The sequence below is a fragment of the Trachemys scripta genome, chromosome 5 (assembly GCF_013100865.1).
Source record: "Trachemys scripta elegans isolate TJP31775 chromosome 5, CAS_Tse_1.0, whole genome shotgun sequence".
Taxonomy (NCBI): domain Eukaryota; kingdom Metazoa; phylum Chordata; order Testudines; family Emydidae; genus Trachemys; species Trachemys scripta.
In genome coordinates this window covers 23445187-23464081 of record NC_048302.1, presented here as the reverse complement: position 1 = coordinate 23464081, position 18895 = coordinate 23445187, and the positions used below count along the sequence as shown (strand labels likewise).

Here is an 18895-nt window from a genome sequence, read left to right as displayed (position 1 = left end):
CCCCCCGTAAAATAACCTTGCAATCCCCCTGCAACTCCCTTTTGGGTTAGAACCCTCAGTTGGAGAAACACTGGTCTCCCACGTGAAATCTGTATAATATAGGGTAAAAGCACACAAGAGACCAGAGTTCACAGTGGGAGACTTGATTTCATTGTCCGTGATGCATTTTTCATGGCAGTGAATTTGGTAGGGCCCTAATTATAGCCCCCCAATCTTGCAATGAGATATGTATGTCCAGTAGGCTCTGTGCCCATATAAAGCTCCACTGATGGAGATCAGCACAGGAGTAGGGATCCATCCACGCAGATCTAATTGCAGGACTGGGGCCATTAGCATGTTCATTTAAAATGAAGTCTGACTGTATGAGATGTTAGGGTTGCCTTTTTTGTATAAAATACATTATGCATAAAAAATTGATGAAGAAAAAAATCTCCCTTTTCTAGAATGATTATGGGGGGGGGGAATTCATCCACTTGGGGTAACCTTTGCTTCATAACCCTCCAAACAGAGCTACAAAACTGAAGACCATATTTTTTAAAAAGGAAAATGCCAAGGTTTAATATTTTCATAATGTAAAAATATTTAAAGTTACAAGTCTGAATTAGTCTACATTTCAAGGTAATGTTAGGGGAAGTGTATTAAAATATAATCACTTAGAAGAATATATAGGTATATAGTTACTATACAACTTCCAAACAGATCATCTTAAATTTGACCAGTCTATCAACCTTAACTGAGTCTTTAATTGATAAGTTATTCCACATAAACCAATGTAAAAATGTGAATCATACTTGCCTAGTTCTATCTATTCCAATTCAAACACTAAATGTTTGTCCCTTCTGCTCAATTAGCTAGCCTTCTAATAGTCTACCAGCTTCAACCATCTAATGTAACCAAAAAGGTTTACTATCAAGAAATATAAGGCGGACGAAATTACATGAGTGGCCATACTGGGTCAGATCAGAGGTCCATCTAGCCTGGGATCCTATCTTCCGACAGTGGTCAATGCCAGGTGCTCCACAGGGAATGAACAGAACAGGTAATCATCAAGTGATCCATCCCCTGTTGCCCATTCCTAGCGTCTGGCAAACAGGGGCTAGGGACACCATCCCTGCCCATCCTCCCTAATAGCCATCGATGGACCTATCATCCGTGAATTTATCTAGTTCTTTTTTGAACCCTGTTATAGCCTTGGCCTTCACAACATCTTCTGGCAAAGAGTTCCACAGGTTGACTGTGCGTTGTGTGAAAAAATACTGTCTTTTGTTTGCTTTAAACCTGCTGCCTATTAACAAGATTTCAGATAATGTAATGACTGATCAGTGAGGTCTGTGTTCATTTTGAGACAAGTTTTCTGTATTACAATCGTGGGGGCATATTTGTATTAATTTTTAATTAATCTACAACATGGCTGAAGAAAATTAGGACAGCCACAGTTAAAGATTCATGTCAAGCTAGGGAGTAGCTGTAAATACCACTGGCTCCAACCAAAAAAAAAAAAAAAAAAATCCTACATGTGCTGAGGAAACAGGTTGTTTCCAGCATCACCTATAAACTCAAATATGGAACTGCCTGAAGATGTCATGAGGAAAGTTTTGCCTCAGTGTTTGAAAAGGCTTAGCAGATAAGCAGAACACGGATATGCAGTAGAATCTGGTCAGTTTGTAACTTTGAGTCAACCACACACCTCATTTGGAACCAGAAGTATGTAATCAGGTAGCAGCAGACACCGCCCCCCGCCCCCCTCCAAAGCAAATACAGTACTCTGATAAACGTAAACTACTTAAAAAAAAAAAAGCAGCATATTTTTTCTGCATAGTGCTGTTTCAAAGCTGTATTAAAGTCAGTGTTCAGTTGTAAACTTTTGAAAGAACCATAACGTTTTCTTGAGAGTTACGAACAACCTCCATTCCAGAGGTGTTTGTAAGTCTGAGATTCTACTGTATACCGCTTTATCTGTAGCCACTCCATCTTAACTACTTTTTTAATAGTACATCCTAAGCACCAGATTTTATAGGAAGGGATAGGAAAAGCCTTCAGCTACAGAATTTCTTTTACAGCATTATCAATCTATACAGTCTTAGTGGATATCCTCAACACAGATACATTTTAAGGGAACTGAGTTTCACTACCAGCTAGTCTGGCTCTCAGCATTTACTCCTGTCTAGTCAGCAAGTGCAACCTCTGATGCAGATACAAATATACACATCCAATATGTACTATTTTGATCCTATAACAAGAGCCACTTTAGAAGTAACAAAGCAGTGAATGTACAGTCTAGAACAGCAAAACTTTATGAAGACTTTCACATGCTATAGTCACCTCAGAAGGCTCTGGCAAACCATCGAAACCAGCAGTGACAAACCCCATCAATTAGTTGTTTACAGAAGTTTTTTAGTCCTCTTCCTTCCCTTCCCTAGTACTGTTCACATCTACCCATTATCACAGCTCCTAAGAAGCTGGGTGAAAAGCATCTGGCATCCCATGCCTGAAAACAGGTATGAATTCTGGTGTTAGAGAGAAAACAGCGAATGCTCCTTTTCCCCCTCCAGCTACTAGATAGAATCTTGGGAGAGGGGGCTTCATATTTATCACAGCCAATAACTAGAGGCTGATATGAAACATGAAGTCTGCAAGCAAGGTCTTTGTACAGCATCCTTACAGAAATTCTCAAAATGTAATTATGTTTCTACTTTTTAGAAAAATCCTAGAGAATACAGATTTATATCCATTCCATAGAATTCTATAGGATGATTCAAGAAGCCTAGAGAAAGAATTCCATTCTCTATGTTTTTAGAGCAATTTCTACAGAAACCTATTAGCTTTAGCTTTTCAGAGCACTTCTCTTAACCCTGTTGCCCCCAAGCTCCTGGATGTTTCTCCTCCACTCTTTCTTAGCAGCTTTTGGCTAGTAGATTTAGACCTCTATTAGGTGTCCAATAAGTTTCCAAGCTCTACATGTGCATGGATGAGCAAGTATGTGAAGCTGTGAGGATGGTCAGGAGAGAATGAAGTGTTAGAAATGATATTTAGAGAGATTTTGGTTAGAGAGAAGAAAAGACAGCATTTGGGAGAGAAGGAAAGAGAAAATCTATTATATTGAGGGGGGGGGGGGGTGGAGGAGAGAAGGAAGCAGAGTTAAGCCAGAAGAGAACATACAGATGGCCATCCTGGGTCAGATCAATGGTCCATCTACCCCAGTATCCTGTCTTCGGACAGTGATTAGTGCCAGATGCTACAGAGGGAAAGAACAGATCAGGGCCATCTACTTAGTGACCCTGTCATGCAGTCTCAGCTTCTGGCAGCTGGAAGGTTAGGGACACCCAGAGCCATCGGTTGCTTCTTGGCTATTGATGGACCTAACCTCCATCAATGTTAAATAAATGCAGTAAGCACGGCATCAAACTATTTTACTCTTTTAGACAGAGGAGTGACAGAATAGGTATTTTTTACCCTGGACAGTTGGGCTACTAGGTGCTGAACTGATTTCACACCATGGATAAGAATACAAAATCCCTGAAGGTATTAGGACTGGTCTACATCAGGAACTTACAGCTATGTCTTCAGGGGTGTGAAAAATCAACCCCTTAAGAATATGTCTACACTGCAATTAAACACTCGTGCCTGGCCACTGCCAGCTGACTTGGGTTCCCCACCACAGGGCTGTTTAATTGCAGTGTAGATGTTCTAGCTCCAGCCTAAACTCTGGGACCCTCCCACCTCGCAGGGTCCTAGAGCCTGGACATCTACACCACAATTAAACAGCCCCACAGCCTGAGCCCTGGGAACCCAAGTCAGCTACCACAGGCCAGCCACGGGTGTTTAACTGCAGTGTAGACATACCTTGAGATACATAGCTATGTCAAACTAACCCCCACTTTAGACAGTGTTAAGTCAATGGTGTTAAATCCATCAACCTAGCTATTACCTACTGGGGCGATAGATTAACTACAACAATAGGGGAATCCCTCCCATTGCTATAATGAGTGTCCAGCTGTTTCCAGAAGCGACCATTTATGATGTCAAGAAATTGCTCCTCTGAACTATGGCCCAATGTGATATGTAATACTATACTAGCTGATCAAATTAGTTGAAATAACCCATTGTTACTGTTTTAGCAGATTTGGCATTTGATTTCTCTCAGTATTATGCACGGACTTAAGCAGAGGTCAGTTGTATAACCTTATGAGTCGGGATTTACATGTTTACAGATTCTACTGAATGGCCACATCAATTGAAATTGTATTTTGTTAGAATCTATAGTACTAAACATAAAAGCCTCTATTCCCTTACTTCTTTGACTTAGTCTGTCATTCCTGGGTTATACATTTATGATCAGTGCAAGAACCATGCACCAGTGAGTCACAGCACAAACTTCAAAAACATCATAAGTGGTCCCCTGTCCGATATATTCCCAGGCCTTCTGCTAAAGAGAAATCCAAGGACATATTCCTAAAGGAAAAAAGTCTACCTCTGTTCTTGAAATCTCAATATGGAAGAAACATATGTGGAACTGTAAGATTAAAGTGAGATAATTCTCCGAGTACATGTCATTAAAGGGTCATTGGCAACTTAAATTTGGAGGAAAAGAGGCTTTTTTTCTTCCCTCCAGCTAGTCTTTGGGCAGGCCTGAAAACAACATTAAATATAAAGGCCCAGCCTTTCTTTTCCCTCCTTCTCTAGGCACAAATCTGCCTACTGGTGGGTAACTGCAGCTGCAGGTCTTAACTATAACACCGACTTACAGAGCCTGGAAAAAGGCATGCCCCAACACCATTCAGAGGGAAACAGATTATACAAGAAGTGCTATCAAATGCATAAAGTAAACAAAGTTTTTTCTTTAATCCTTTGTCGGGTAGTGATCTTAATAGCTACACAATTTTCAGATGGAAGTGATATTTTTAAGGAGTTTATCTTGGGGCAAAAAAAGCTTCCAAATTCAGTATTTCAGACGTCAACTACTTGTAATATGATTGCTAGAACCAGTATTTAAAACAAAGTTGGCTAATTATTTGCATTTCAACAGGACTTCCTCACAGCCTTAGTTATTCTTGAATCTGCACTGAAGCTAGATGGCTCAATTTGTGATATCAAAAATCATTTTCATAATAGATTGATATTCAACATGATTATGACTTCACTGCAGATCAGTTAAGGGGAGCTGGCTTGTGATTAAAAAGAAACTCCGACTTAAATGATATAGGCTAATTGTTTGGATTTTTTTTTAATTGACTCAATCCACTGCAATAAAATACAATTCAAGTCACATTTTTGTGGGTGTATAAGCTATCAAAAAATTGGATAACAAATGTATAATGAGGTAAGCGTAAGACATTTTAAACAACATTTACAGTATCAGATTGAGAGAGAAGGAGAAAAAGGGAAAGGAGAGAGACATGAGGATGGGTAATTGGGAAGGAACAATGAGATTATTCCAGAAGGAGGTGTTCAGATAGCAGAATAAAAAATGGGGAGAGAGTTAGGGTTGGTATGTATCTGCCACTTTCCTGCCTTCCAACAATAAGTTGTTCATATGGCAGCATCCTGAGGATAGGAGAACGTCTTAGAATAGATTGTAAACTCTTTCGAGAGCTCAATGAAAGTACTGTCAAGAATTGTGTCTTTTCGTTCTGCTGCTGTTCTTAGCTTTCCTACCAGTAGCAGCAATAGACAATGAATATATTAATTAAGAAGAGAACAGCCTCAGATCCCTTTTCCCCCCAAAACGGAGTGTGGGAGTAGAACAGAGTAGCAGAAATGTCTTTCCTCTGCACCTCTTCATAGTAACCTCTGGATGGGGATGAATTATACCTTCTCTCCTCCATCAGCTAAGTGGATAGGAGGAGAGAGTTTCAAATTTATCAGATATCCATTAGGCAGAGGCTTACAGAAAATGTGGAGTCCCCAAATAGGATCCAGGAACACCATCCTGATAGAAAACCAAGCACCTGAGGGTGGCATAGGGGCTGAGGTTCTCACTAGGGCATTGCCTCTTATCTAGGGAGTGGAACTACTCCACCATCTCTTTTAATCTACCACGCTTAATATGCAACAGAGAGAGCCCTGTGGCACCTTTAAGACTAACAGATGCATTGGAGCATAAGCTTTCGTCATGCATCCGACGAAGTGGGCATTCACCCACGAAAGCTTATGCTCCAATACATCTGTTAGTCTTAAAGGTGCCATAGGACTCTCTGTTGCTTTTTACAGATCTAGACTAACACAGCTACCCCTCTGATACTTGACACGCTTAATATTTATCTAAAGCATTTAATGCTGTTTTGTGCTATATAAAAAGGGGTCCTAATCACAGAGAACTTTCACTATAGATAATGTATAGATGAAGAATAAGGGATGCAATGCAACAATAGCTGGTGATTGAATAATGTTGCTTAACACCCGTGCAGTAAATTCCCACTTTTCTCCCGGGTCACTTGTTTTGTTCTTTAGGAGAGAATTAGGAATATTAGGATTCTTGGAATAAAGTGGGTTTTTTTCACATTTTCAGCACCTCAGCCTGAAATTCCTGAGCTGCCAGCAGTGTTTACAGAATTACAAGCAGCCTTTAACAATACCCCAAAATCAGGGGATTGTAATAATTTGCAAGAGATGATTAAAACTGCACCACATTTTAGAGCATGCTTCACAAAACATTAACATAACAGATGTGGGTAGTGGGAAAAGAGAATGAATAGTTTTATCTGTCACCTTCAATGTAACATCACAGAGTTCCCCAGCTTCATAGAAGTGAAGAAGAGAGCTATGAAAATCCTTCCAAGCTTCATTTGCTTCAAATACGAAGACTTCTTCACCATCACTGTTCAGAGATCTATCTTGCTGCTGCTGTTGCTGCCGCCTTTTCCCTTTTATCTGATAGTGTTTTGCTGACTCTGGGGTCATAGATTCTGAAGCCATTGGATGTTTTCTTCTTTCACAGCATGAATATTCAAACACTACCCATTAAAAAAAAAAAACAAGAAAAATCCAGCTCTCTCAGAACTCAGGCCAAACGTCCAAAGTCAAGTAGAATCGCCATCTTCCTATGTGCAATGATAAAACAAAAACAGATTAAAACATTTTCTTCTGATAGTCTTCTCCAAATGTTAGGTTTCAGAGTAGCAACCGTGTTAGTCTGTATCCGCAAAAAGAACAGGAGTACTTGTGGCACCTTAGAGACTAACAAATTTATTTGAGCATAAGCTTTCGTGGGCTATAGCCCACTTCATCAGATGCATAGAATGGAACATGCAGTAAGAAGATATATATACATACAGAGAACAAGAAAAGGTGGAAGTTGCCATACCAACAGCAGGAGAAGGGGAAAAAAAATTTTTTTGCAGTGATAATCAAGATGGCCCATTTCAGACAGTTGACAAAAAGGTGTGAGGATACTTAACATGGGGAAATAGATTAAATTTGTGTAATGACCCAGCCACTCCGATTTGCACTTTCAGAGTTCTTACCAGTAATTCTGTTCCTTTGAAGATACCATCACACAGGAAGCACCAGACCCACAAGTCAGAATCCTGTGCAGATAATATCTTTAAAAAGAGACAGGATATCTTCTCTAGGGAAAATTGATTTGACTTTATTTAAACCTAGTAAGATATTTAAACATAGAAAACACATTTTCAGATTGAATCAAAATTAAGTGTAATGAAAATATCAAAGACATTCTGTATTTAACAATTTTTCATATATAAAAAATTGTAATTTAAAAGTATTTTAGAAATTTGTTTGTACCTAGAAGCTGTGAAGTGGAAAATAAAAGGAAAGAAACAATTTAATGTTCTTATCTAGCAACCTCAGCTTACCAAATTCATTTTTCTTGATCTCTGAGGCATTAAAATTAAGATGCTGTACAAAACTTTGTTCCTGCTTCATCAAGGGATGACTGTATTTTCATTCAGACCCACACTGAAACCTTTTAAATAGAGAGAGTGTCCAATATTGCTTATGTAGTTCTCTACAACTAAAGAAATTTTAGATGTGATATCAATACATCTCACCCAGGATCATGAAAAAAAAAAATGGGGTGGAGGAAGGAGTGTGTTTTTTATATTTTGAACTTCTGTGTCATTCTCAAGTATGTACATGAGGAAAACAATTTACTTTATTTTTTATATAGATAAAAACAACAATATTAGGCACCAACTTCAATTTGTGAATGAAAACTCAGTTAAGGGAAATGGTGAGGGCTAAAATTTTCAAAAGCGTTTATGTGACTTAGGTTCCTAAGTTCCATTTTCAGAAGGGACGTGGGTCTGGGCTCCCAAGTCATTTAAATGTTTTGAAAATTCTACCCAAAAAATCAAAGCTCTTGTTATGTCTGCTATGAAACATTAAAGCCTGGTCTACACTAGGAAATTAGGATTGTATAACTACGTTGTTCAGGGGCATGAAAAATCCACAATGTTAAACTGACTTAAATTCCAGCGTAGACTGCACTAGGTTGACAGGAAAATTTTCCCATCGACTGTCTCTCAGGGAAATTGATTATCTATGCCAATGGAAGAACCCCTCCCAATGGGGTAGCATCTTCACTGAAGCACTACGCGGTGCTGCTGCCATGTGTGTAGATAAGCCCTAGGATTTTAACAAGTTAATACACCTTCTCCTCCTCCCCCCCCCGACTTACCTTTCTTCTCTCCTTTCTCTGCAACCCCGTATCTGTCACAACTTTGTTTCTTTGTTTAAAAAAAAGGAGAAGGGATATTATTGTTGGAGTGAAGTCCCCCATTACCAACTGCCACTGTACCTCAGAGCTAACTTAGAAAACACATTAATAGGCTCCAGAAAGATGATCTGGTTTACACAAGTTCTCCTCACTTTGAAGTTAAGGCTTGTCTTGGCTGGGAGGTGGGGAGGGGAAGGAGGAGGAGGAATTTAATCCTTTTTTTTTTTTTTTTTTTGCTGCATGTCACGTAATGCACAGTATGCAACACAGTAACAACGTGCACACAGGACAGTGTACTCAGTCAGTGCATATCATTGTGTACACATGGCAGTGGTTTGCTGTGAACTGAGGGTGTGGCATTCTCAGAGGGTACCCCACGTTCCTTTGCTTCACTGTGCATTTTGGGTTCCCTCCCTGGTGACAAAGTCTTTGCCCTCTTTCTGGCCGGAGCTCTCCAGATGTTGTACCAGGTTACAAAGCTGGATAATGATCAAGATGTTATTGATGGCTTTTGCACGCATGAGGTTCCCAAACTGTTTGGAGGCAATTGATGGGATCCATGTGCCCATCTGCCCCCCCCTCCCCCAATCAGGGCACAAAATTCATAAGCAGGCCCTGCCACCCCTGCCCCACAAAAGGGCAGTGGAGAGGGTATTCCAAGCTGCCTAGAGTGGCTGTGTAGGACACAGCCAATCAGGGCCCAGCAGGTCAGTATAAGAAGAGCTGCAGGGCCTAAGTTCCAGTTCCTCGCTAGAGCTGGAGGAGCGTGGATGGTGTGTGGCTGGCTGAGGGAGCTGCAGGACCTCAGATGAGACAGTACAGCCAGAAGCTGGGGAGAGTGAAGAGGACACCTGAGCTGGGGACTCCATCAGGACAAGGCCCTGAGGTAAATATGAAGACAGCACTGGACCATGGGAAAGTAGCCCAGGGAATTAGAGCAGCAGTGTGACTTAGATAAAGGGACACAGCAGAAAGCTGCTATGTACAGGGTCCCTGGGTTGGGACCTAGAGTAGTGGGCAGGCCCAGGTTCCCCCCAGCCCCCATTAGCCACTGGGGGAAGTGGCCTGGACATTGAGGCACTTCAGAGGGGGGAACTAAACTGCAGCGGCCCATCTGGAGAGCTCCAGCCAGAAAGGCCCTAAGAGGGCAAAGACTTTGTCATCAGGGAGGGAACCCTGGGGCACTGCTCTATCCTGGAGCAGGGACAACTTGTGGGAGATGTTATGGAGAGAGACCCCTGTTGGGCCTACACCCCGGAAGGGGTTTTGCTTTGCTTTCATCACACAGACGGACTGTGTGTGACTCAGCCAGAGGGTTCAGTCATCAAAGACACACCACAGAGGGAGTGAGTACAGGCACATACACTTGGCCAAAGGGAGCACTCACAAGAGGTAAGTGCGCCCATTACAGTCTTACTGCATAACTGCATTATAGTTGTCACAGGAAAGCTGAAAATTTTGGAATCCTGGTAGGGAGCAGCTGATAATTCTGGCACTTCTGAAGTGGCTGAGGCTTTTGCAAATAAGTTCTATAATTTCTCCTCTTTGTGGTGCAGTCGAAGTTGTAATATAGGGATTTATCAGATGGTACTCTTGAAAATGACCTTGCTAGTTCTGTTTCTGAATGTATTTAGTTCTTGGGGGGGAAAAAAATGCTTACTGTCAGTTCAGAAGCAGTTCATTTTGGACGCAGAGTATCAATGAACCCAAGACTGGTGTGGAGAAAGTAAATAATGAAGTGTTATTTACTCCTCATAACACAAGAACTAGGGGTCACCAAATGAAATTAATAGGCAGCAGGTTTAAAACAAACCAAAGGAAGTATTTCTTCATACAACGCACAGTCAACCTGTGGAACTCTTTGCCAGAGGATGTTGTGAAGGCAAAGACTATAACAGGGTTCAAAAAAGAACTAGATAAGTTCATAGAGGATAGGTCAGGGGTTCTGTCAAGGCTTCACCAGGGATATCAGAAACTGATCCAATAGCATGAGTTAACTATTGAGTGACTTATTTCCCTACAGCTTCTCCCCTTTCCCCTAATTCAGTCAAGTGTAACAAAGTCAGCTACCTTCTAATTACGGAAGCCCTGGTTTTGTACCTGCTAAGTAGAATTTCTTTAAAAACAAAAAAAAGTTATCTACTGGGGTAAATTACAAGCTAAAACCACAACACACGCACTTTTCTTTATTAAGTTACCATTAAAAGAGATCTGTGTCTTTTGCTAATTAGAGACTCTGAAGTGTCTTCCGTTCTGAGAAATAACATTGGCTTCAATTCTATTTTCTATTCTAAATGTCTGAGGGAATCTCCCGCAAGCAGACAAAGTTTTGAAAGTTTTTAGAGGAGAAGAAACTTAAAGTGCAACTATTATACTTAAAAACCACAGAGTGCCAATAGAGAGATGCTGGACCACTAGAACAATGAAATTAGCATAACTATCAAGAGGAAAAGAAATATAAAGTGCTACATGTGCTGGGGAAAAAAGGATTATGATATGGAGTGTTAGAAATATGTAGTTAGATTGTAATGCATAAGCACAGAGGGACAGAATTAAGATTCCAAGTGAAACCTTAACCTAGTATTTCCTGACTTTAAGGGTTTGACTGCAAACTCTTAGTGTTCATTTTATAGATATTGTGTACTGAATGGAATTGAATTTTAACAAAATTCTAGTCACAAGATATTTGGCACTGAAGACCTAAAGAGCTTGCCTATTTTAATCAGTATAATTTTCTAAACTGCAAAATGACTACGCTTCTTAAGTTTGAAATTTGAAGTAGAATTATGGCTATAAATTAGTTATCAGACTCTAATAAGTTGTATATAGTCTTCACAGACCAGATTAGTCTCTGGTGCACAGTGTCTCTCAGGCATAGAATACAAGTAGTAATAATTAGATTTTTTTTTACGTTATTCCAGTTTATTAATATATTGGTTTCCACATTTCATTTACTAAGTGGGTCAGCTCGAATGTTTAGGTTTGCAGACAGAATGCGCTGTGCATTATACACTACATGCAAAATGACACTTGAGGAGATGCATAGCATTTTACAGATAAAGTCAAAAGCAACTCATTCATCTTTAAAAGTGGTCAAATCAACATAATACACACCAAGTATTCCAGTATGTGCACTGACCACCACCTAGCTACAACTATTGAGGACCTGTCTGCTCATGAGACATTCAAAATCCTTATGGAAGAGAAAGCAATTTTAACAGTAAAGAAATAGCAATGAACTTTCAGATCTCAGTAATTAAAAGTTTTCTAGCCGAATCTCAATATATTCATAACAGACTGGGTGAAAAAAAATTAAATTAAAAACAAACTGACAAAGACAAGGAAAGAAAGTTACCCTACCCCCACCAACACATCGAGAAGAAATTTTGTCTTTTTTCCTTCCAATATCAGGCTTATAAATACATTCAGGATAATGGGCCAGATCTCCTCAGGTGCACCACCTTGCCCTTCCTCCAAACTCAACTCCGTACAGCCTTAGAACAAGTATCCTACATTTAGAATTGGACCGATTCAAAGAATAGATACACCTCAAAGTCAGTATTCAGCAAGTATTGAACTAGCCATTCTAGTCAAACCACTTCAAATTTAAGCAAACATGAACATTTAATAAGCTTTAAATTAATCAGCCTGACAAAAAAATATGCTTGGGAAAGGTAGAAACACACACCCGGGACAGTTTCTGTAGTGTAAATATTCACAACAGCGCTAACTAATTACAAACAATTCAACTATTGTCCCTTGATCTAGCAAGAAAACTTAAAAGGAGACATGGCTCGGATTGTTTGCTGAACCAAAGGATGGACAGAGACTCTACGCTATAGAGTTAGGTTTAACATAAGGCATAAGATCTAATTAGGTCAGTGTACACACTACAGCCCTGCTCCCCCCCAGATGTAAGTACCCTACTACACTGACACAACTCCACTTCCACAAGAGGCGTAGAGCTTATGTCTGTGTAGTTAGAGCAACGCAGTGTCCCTGTAGACACTGTGGTTACTAACATGGGCTGTTGGCTGTTATTCTTGTCATGCTGGAGCCGTGAAATTGACAAGAAAACTGCTCACAGCTCTGGCTGTCACTGTGGGGAGGCTCCAGCTAGACCCCAGCTGTCAACTGGGCTGCTGGTCCCCAGCTGGGCTGCTGCCTGTGCTCCCACCTCAGAGCTGGGCTGCCCAGCGGCCCTGACTCCCCGTCGCCCCTGGACTCCCCAAGGCAGCACCGAGGTTCCCTGCCAGGGGGGCAGCTGCCTGGGCTCCTGGAGGAAAACTGCACATTGCTGAGAGCCTGGGCTCTCAACCCCTCATACAGCCCCTCTTAAGTTGGTGGAAGTACTCCTGGTGAGGACACGTACCAATGACAGAAGGAGGGCAGCATGGACATGTGGACTGCAGTAATTATTGTGGTGGCTCTAAGTTGACCTAACAAAGGTCAATTTTAGTTTGTAGTGTAGACATGCTCTGGGAAAATTAAGGAAGGAGGAGGAGAATGCAACTATCTAGTTCAGAGTGCAACCAAGAAGCAGCTGTTCACTGTTCATCCTCTGATTAAAGCTAAGTATCAGAGGGGTAGCCATGTTAGTCTGAATCTGTAAAAAGCAACAGAGGGTCCTGTGGCACCTTTAAGACTAACAGAAGTATTGGAGCATAAGCTTTCGTGGGTGAATGCCCACTTCATCAGANTCTTTGTATAAATCCAGCCACAAAATCTAATGCTTCTGGGGCTGGTAGAATGACAGTTCTTTTCTCAGGATTAATTCACTTATTTCAAGCTCAGTATCAAACAAAAAATAATTATTAAAATATACATTTCATGTTTTCTTTATGTATAAATAATCTATATCACTTGCTCTGTCCCCCTTCGCATTCCCAATTAGCATGGGGCTTGTGTAAATCTTTACTAAATCAGATTAACAGTTAACGGAAGAGTTTTGAGGTTTACATTAACTTATTTTTGTATAAGGTATACTTCCTCTTTTTTTGCTTCCTGACCTAGCTTTTTAATCAGCAACAGAGGGTCCTGTGGCACCTTTAAGACTAACAGAAGTATTGGAGCATAAGCTTTCGTGGGTGAATGCCCACTTCATCAGATGCGTCTGATGAAGTGGGCATTCACCCACGAAAGCTTATGCTCCAATACTTCTGTTAGTCTTAAAGGTGCCACAGGACCCTCTGTTGCTGATTAAAAAGCTAGGTCAGGAAGCAAAAAAAGAGGAAGTATACCTTATACAAAAATAAGTTAATGTAAACCTCAAAACTCTTCCGTTAACTGTTAATCTGATTTAGTAAAGATTTACACAAGCCCCATGCTAATTGGGAATGCGAAGGGGGACAGAGCAAGTGATATAGATTATTTATACATAAAGAAAACATGAAATGTATATTTTAATAATTATTTTTTGTTTGATACTGAGCTTGAAATAAGTGAATTAATCCTGAGAAAAGAACTGTCATTCTACCAGCCCCAGAAGCATTAGATTTTGTGGCTGGATTTATACAAAGAAACCCATACAGTTAAACAAAAAAATAATTAAGCATTTCACTGAATTAATCAACTAAATCTTTTCACAATAAATATACAGAAGAGAAGCACTTTATTTTCTTGCAGAATACAGATTAAGACTCCTCAACATGAAAACAAGCTAGCGTTCAATCAATATAAAGGAAGCTGTGTGTGTAACAGAATTTGTGAAATACCGTTTTGTGCATTAGACAATTACATTAATAAGACAATGTAAAAGAAAAAGTGTCCATATATTTGGCACGACCCAAGGACATTTAATCTCTTTATACAATGAAACCCAGATGACTACTGCAGACAAACACCTTCTCTCAGGCCACTGCCCACACAAATATCTTGGTTCTTGGATAACTGCTGGCAGACAAAGCAAGAACGGAAGGAAGAAAAAGAAAATCTGTGCATCTGTAGTGGAAAGCATGGTCAGAAACAGACTCATTTTTCCACAAGGAATTTTTACAATCCTGTGCCACAACTATGAAGGCACCAAAAGGAACCTACTTCTTTACCTTGGCTTAGGGACTACAAAGACATGCCTGCAAAACTTGTTCAGCCATAAAACCTCTTCATAAACACAGACAACTTCCACCCAACTTCAGAACCCTTCTTGCTGTGAGGAATTACTGCTATCATCTATTTGCTAGGGCTTTGGAGAAGGACTGAGGATATGATTGTGATAGAGTATTCCATTAGCTAACAAGTCAGTAAGAATACCCAGTGCACCAGTATTCACTTAAGCTTCTGGGTAGCTAATTCTGTTTGGATTTTTATTATACATAATCAGAGCCCCTACAGCTGTGGACACGTCTTTCATATCTGTAGGTTGAAATAAGTAATTTATTTCAGATACCACAAATATTGAGGACAGTCTCATGGACACCAGGAAAGTCAAACTGAGCACAGAATCAGAAAATCCCGCCTTCCAAAAATTCAAGCCATTCACAAAATAGCAATCCAGGACAAACAGCAATTGGGGCTGCCGCCAGCATCTGCTTTCCTGGCTGGTAAAGGTTCAGATAATTTAAGGTCCCTACAAAAGGGGGAGGAGAGCTGAAAATGTCTTCTTTCAGGGAATCTTGCCTCCCATCCTATGGCTAGGGCCCTACCAGATTCATGGTCCATTTTGGTCAATTTCATGGTCATAGGATTTTTAAAATCGTAAATTTCATGATTTCAGTTATTTAAATCTGAAACTTCAGTGTTGTAATTGCAGGGGTCCTGATCCAAAAAGGAGTTGGGGGAGGGGGGTTGTCGTAAGGTTATTGTGGGGGGGGGGGGGGGTTGTAGTATTGCCACCCTTACTTCTGCACTGCCTTCAGAGCTGGGTGGCCGGAGAGTGGCGGCTGTTGGCCGGGTGCCCAGCTCTGAAGGCAGCGCCCTGCCAGCCACCCTTACTTCTGTGCTGCTGCTGGCACGGTGCTGCCTTCAGAGCTGCTACTCGCCAGCCAACAGACACCACTCTCCAGCCACCCAGCTCTGAAGGCAGCGCAGAGGTAAGGGTGGCAATATCGTGACCCCTCTAAAAGAACCTTATGACCCCTCCCCTGTCCCCGCAACTCCCTTTTGGGTCAGGACTCTGAATTTGAGAAACACTGGTCTCCCCCATGAAATCTGTATAGTATAGAGTAAAAGCACATAAAGACCAGATTTCCATGATGTATTTTTCATGGCTGTGAATTTGGTAGGGCCCTACCTATGGCACACGCACAAACACACGAACAACAGCCTGACCATTATTAAAGAAACTATCACTTGACAATGGTGAGCATCCAGTATTAAAGTTCCCTTCATACGCCAACTAACTGAAAAAACAAAAACTACTTCCCAATGCATCCTGTATCTCTGTCAAGGCATGGTGCACAAAGAGCACTGTGTGCTCTAGCCAATAACCTCCTCTAGGCCACTGTCAAGATAAGGCCATTCTCATCTTCTTGGACCTCTCTGCATTTGATACCAACAGTCATCAAATTCTCTTGCCTCTCAAAGAGGTTGCAGGAATGAATGGAAATAATCTGAAACAACTCAAGTTCTTCCTCTCAGACTGCACCCAGAGACTCATGTTTGAACTTTTTTTGGATTCTGGAAGATGAACAATCATGTTCTCTACCATATTCAAACACCTACATGAAGTCAGTAAGGGAGGTAGTGAGACAACATAGGATGAAGTGTTCCATTCAACTCCAGATCTATCTCTTGCTGTGAAGAATTATCATTGGAAATAACACCATCTAATTAGTAGGGCTTTTGTGGAAGAGCTGAGATTATGGATGTGAAGGGGTATTTTGTACTGATTTGAATTACTGGCTGGATACATTAGTTTTGGTATGTAGGGATTCTGTTATGCTTCTGCGTGATTAGACCTGTTATTCTAAATCTTCAGTGAGCTAGAAAACTGCACACCATCCCGTTAGATTTAGACACGATGAATCATGCAATCATGACTAACGCTCAATTACTACAACTCAGATCTAAGAATGCAACATACTTCCAAGAAAGCTTTAGCCAATACAGAATGCTGACTAATACAGCTCAATATAGGTACATCACCTCTGTGCTGCATGCGCTGCACTGTCTCCATGTTAAAGCCAGAATCCAATTAGAACTTTGTCTTCATATTCCAAGACCACCATGCAATTGGCCCTAGCTACATGAAACTGTCTCTCTTCATAACCATGACCTGTCACACCTGCTATACACATGCTCCCCAATTTATACAAGCATTCCGTTCCAGAATGCCTTGCATAACTCGAATTTTGCGTAAGTCGGAAATGTGTACCCGACCATTACGCGCAAAAACAAACAACAAAAAACACAACCACCACACACTCCTATTTCTAGCTTATGGAACTTTTTCCCTAAGTGCAGGTTTGCGTAAGTTGGGTTTGCATAACCAGGGGCCGTCTATACTGTATAAAAACTATTAACCAGGGCAGCACTAGACAGTGTTCACAGGAACCAGACTGGGACTGTGGAATTCAATACTCAGACATATAAAAATGACTACTAACTTAAGCATATGGAAAGAAAAGTTTGTATTATTTCTGATTTAGCTTTTCCGCGCTAAATTACACACATTTTTTGTTTAATACTTGAGACCCTACTTAGCTTGTAAGCTCTTCAGGGCAGACTCTCTATGTGCCTTTACTGTACTTAGAAAAATTGTGCCCTGGATCTTGGTCTGGCTGCTAGCAGGGGTAATACAGGATTTAGCCCTGTAACCAAGGGGCAGCAGCAATTTGAGGCCAGCAGTTCAGCTCTAATTAGAGCATTCATAACATGTTACATTACTATAGTATTTTATTGCCACAGTATTTGCATGATAGCCAGATTCTTTCCAGGAAGAGGAAGTTTCATGTTTATGAGAAATAAGTTGACTAGTTAAATACTTCGAACGTTCAAATGGAGTGATCAGTGGAAAATGTGAAGTCTCGTAAAGTGCTAAATGGTATGATGCATGACAATAACGTATTAACCCCCTTATGGTCAAAATGTGGGGTTTGCTATGTCACAATAGACAGACGCGTAACCTGCAGCTGCAAAAGGAAGTAATTTTACAAAGATGCACGACCTCAGCCGGCCCTCCCCCGCCCCACACACCCCGTTCCCCCCAGCCCCGCACACCCCGTTCCCCCCCGCCCCGCACACCCCGTTCCCCACAGCCCCGCACACCGCCTCCCGATCCACATCCAGCCCCCTCCCCAGCCACCCGCCGCTCCCGGGCTGCCCGCCCGCCCTCCCGGCAATACGCCCCCGGAGTTCTCCACAGGTTCCTCTCTAATCCACCGCTCACCTCGTCCCCTCGGCAAACCCCGCCCCTCGATCCCGTATCCCGCCGCTCGCGAGCCCAGGGGCGCTCCTATGTGGGGCCATTGCGCCCGGCCGTTACCTGTCGCGCGCCGGCCTCTCAGCGCCGACGCAACCGCACGGGGCAGCAAAGCCCAAAGCCGGCAGCCACGGAGCCTCGCGCCGCAGCCTTCCGTGCAGGCACCCTACCGCCCTAGAACAGGGGGCGGGGAAGGGCAAGATTGTGCGCGCGCATCACAACCCCGGGGCTTGTGGGGGTGCGGGAGCTATCTGGCGCATGCGTACCTGTAACAGGGTTAAGTATCAGCGCGGTAGCCGTGTTAGTTGGTTGGTACGCATGTGCAGTCCCACCGAGGCGCGAGGTGATTGGGGGCGCAAAACACACGCGGCACGGACTCCTGCGCACGCGCCAATCATGGCTGGGGGAGGGGAATTGGAGCGACTGGGGCTTTCTTGCAGGGCCCCCTGGGAAATGTAGTTGTAAGTCTCCTCCTGACAACTTACGGGGACGAGGCGAGGAAATCTACATTGCCCGGCTGCTTCTGTGCCAGGGTTTTTCCATCTTTCCAAAGGTCCTCACGCTGCAAGCCCTCCACAGGCCAGCTCTGCGAAGCACCGTTTTTCTGCATGCCCACACCTGCACAACCGCTGCCCGCTTAATAACCACAACCACCTGAGTGTGCACCTTTGCATATGCGTAAGCCAGGAATTGCACCTTTGGAAAGTTGGCCTGACTATGCTTAAAAGACACACACAGAAACTAGGGTGCTGCTGACCCTGATTCAATTAAGCCATTTTAATGGTTTTCCTGTAACTTTAGTAGCAGCAGGCTCAGGCGCCGCCACCGCAGCTCCTATTGGTCATGGGTCACGGCTAATG

At 42.0% G+C, this 18895-nt stretch overlaps 1 protein-coding gene across 6 annotated transcripts in view; it reads right to left on the bottom strand.

The window, feature by feature from the left end:
- Window positions 1-18251, bottom strand: part of KLHL8 (kelch like family member 8) — a 36646-nt gene extending 18395 nt beyond the window's left edge. For 2 of the 6 annotated variants that reach the window (XM_034771453.1, XM_034771457.1), the window contains exons 1-2: window positions 18099-18251; window positions 6709-7040 (exon numbers count right to left, since the gene is read on the bottom strand). In XM_034771453.1, the coding sequence (XP_034627344.1) occupies window positions 6709-6915 (207 nt within the window). In that variant the 5' untranslated portion in view covers window positions 6916-7040; window positions 18099-18251. Of the gene's footprint in view, window positions 1-6708; window positions 7041-7463; window positions 7599-18002; window positions 18071-18098 lie in introns of those variants that run through there. The other 4 variants (XM_034771454.1, XM_034771455.1, XM_034771456.1 and 1 more) reach the window with 4 other exon arrangements.
- Between the last annotated feature and the right edge of the window lie 644 nt (window positions 18252-18895).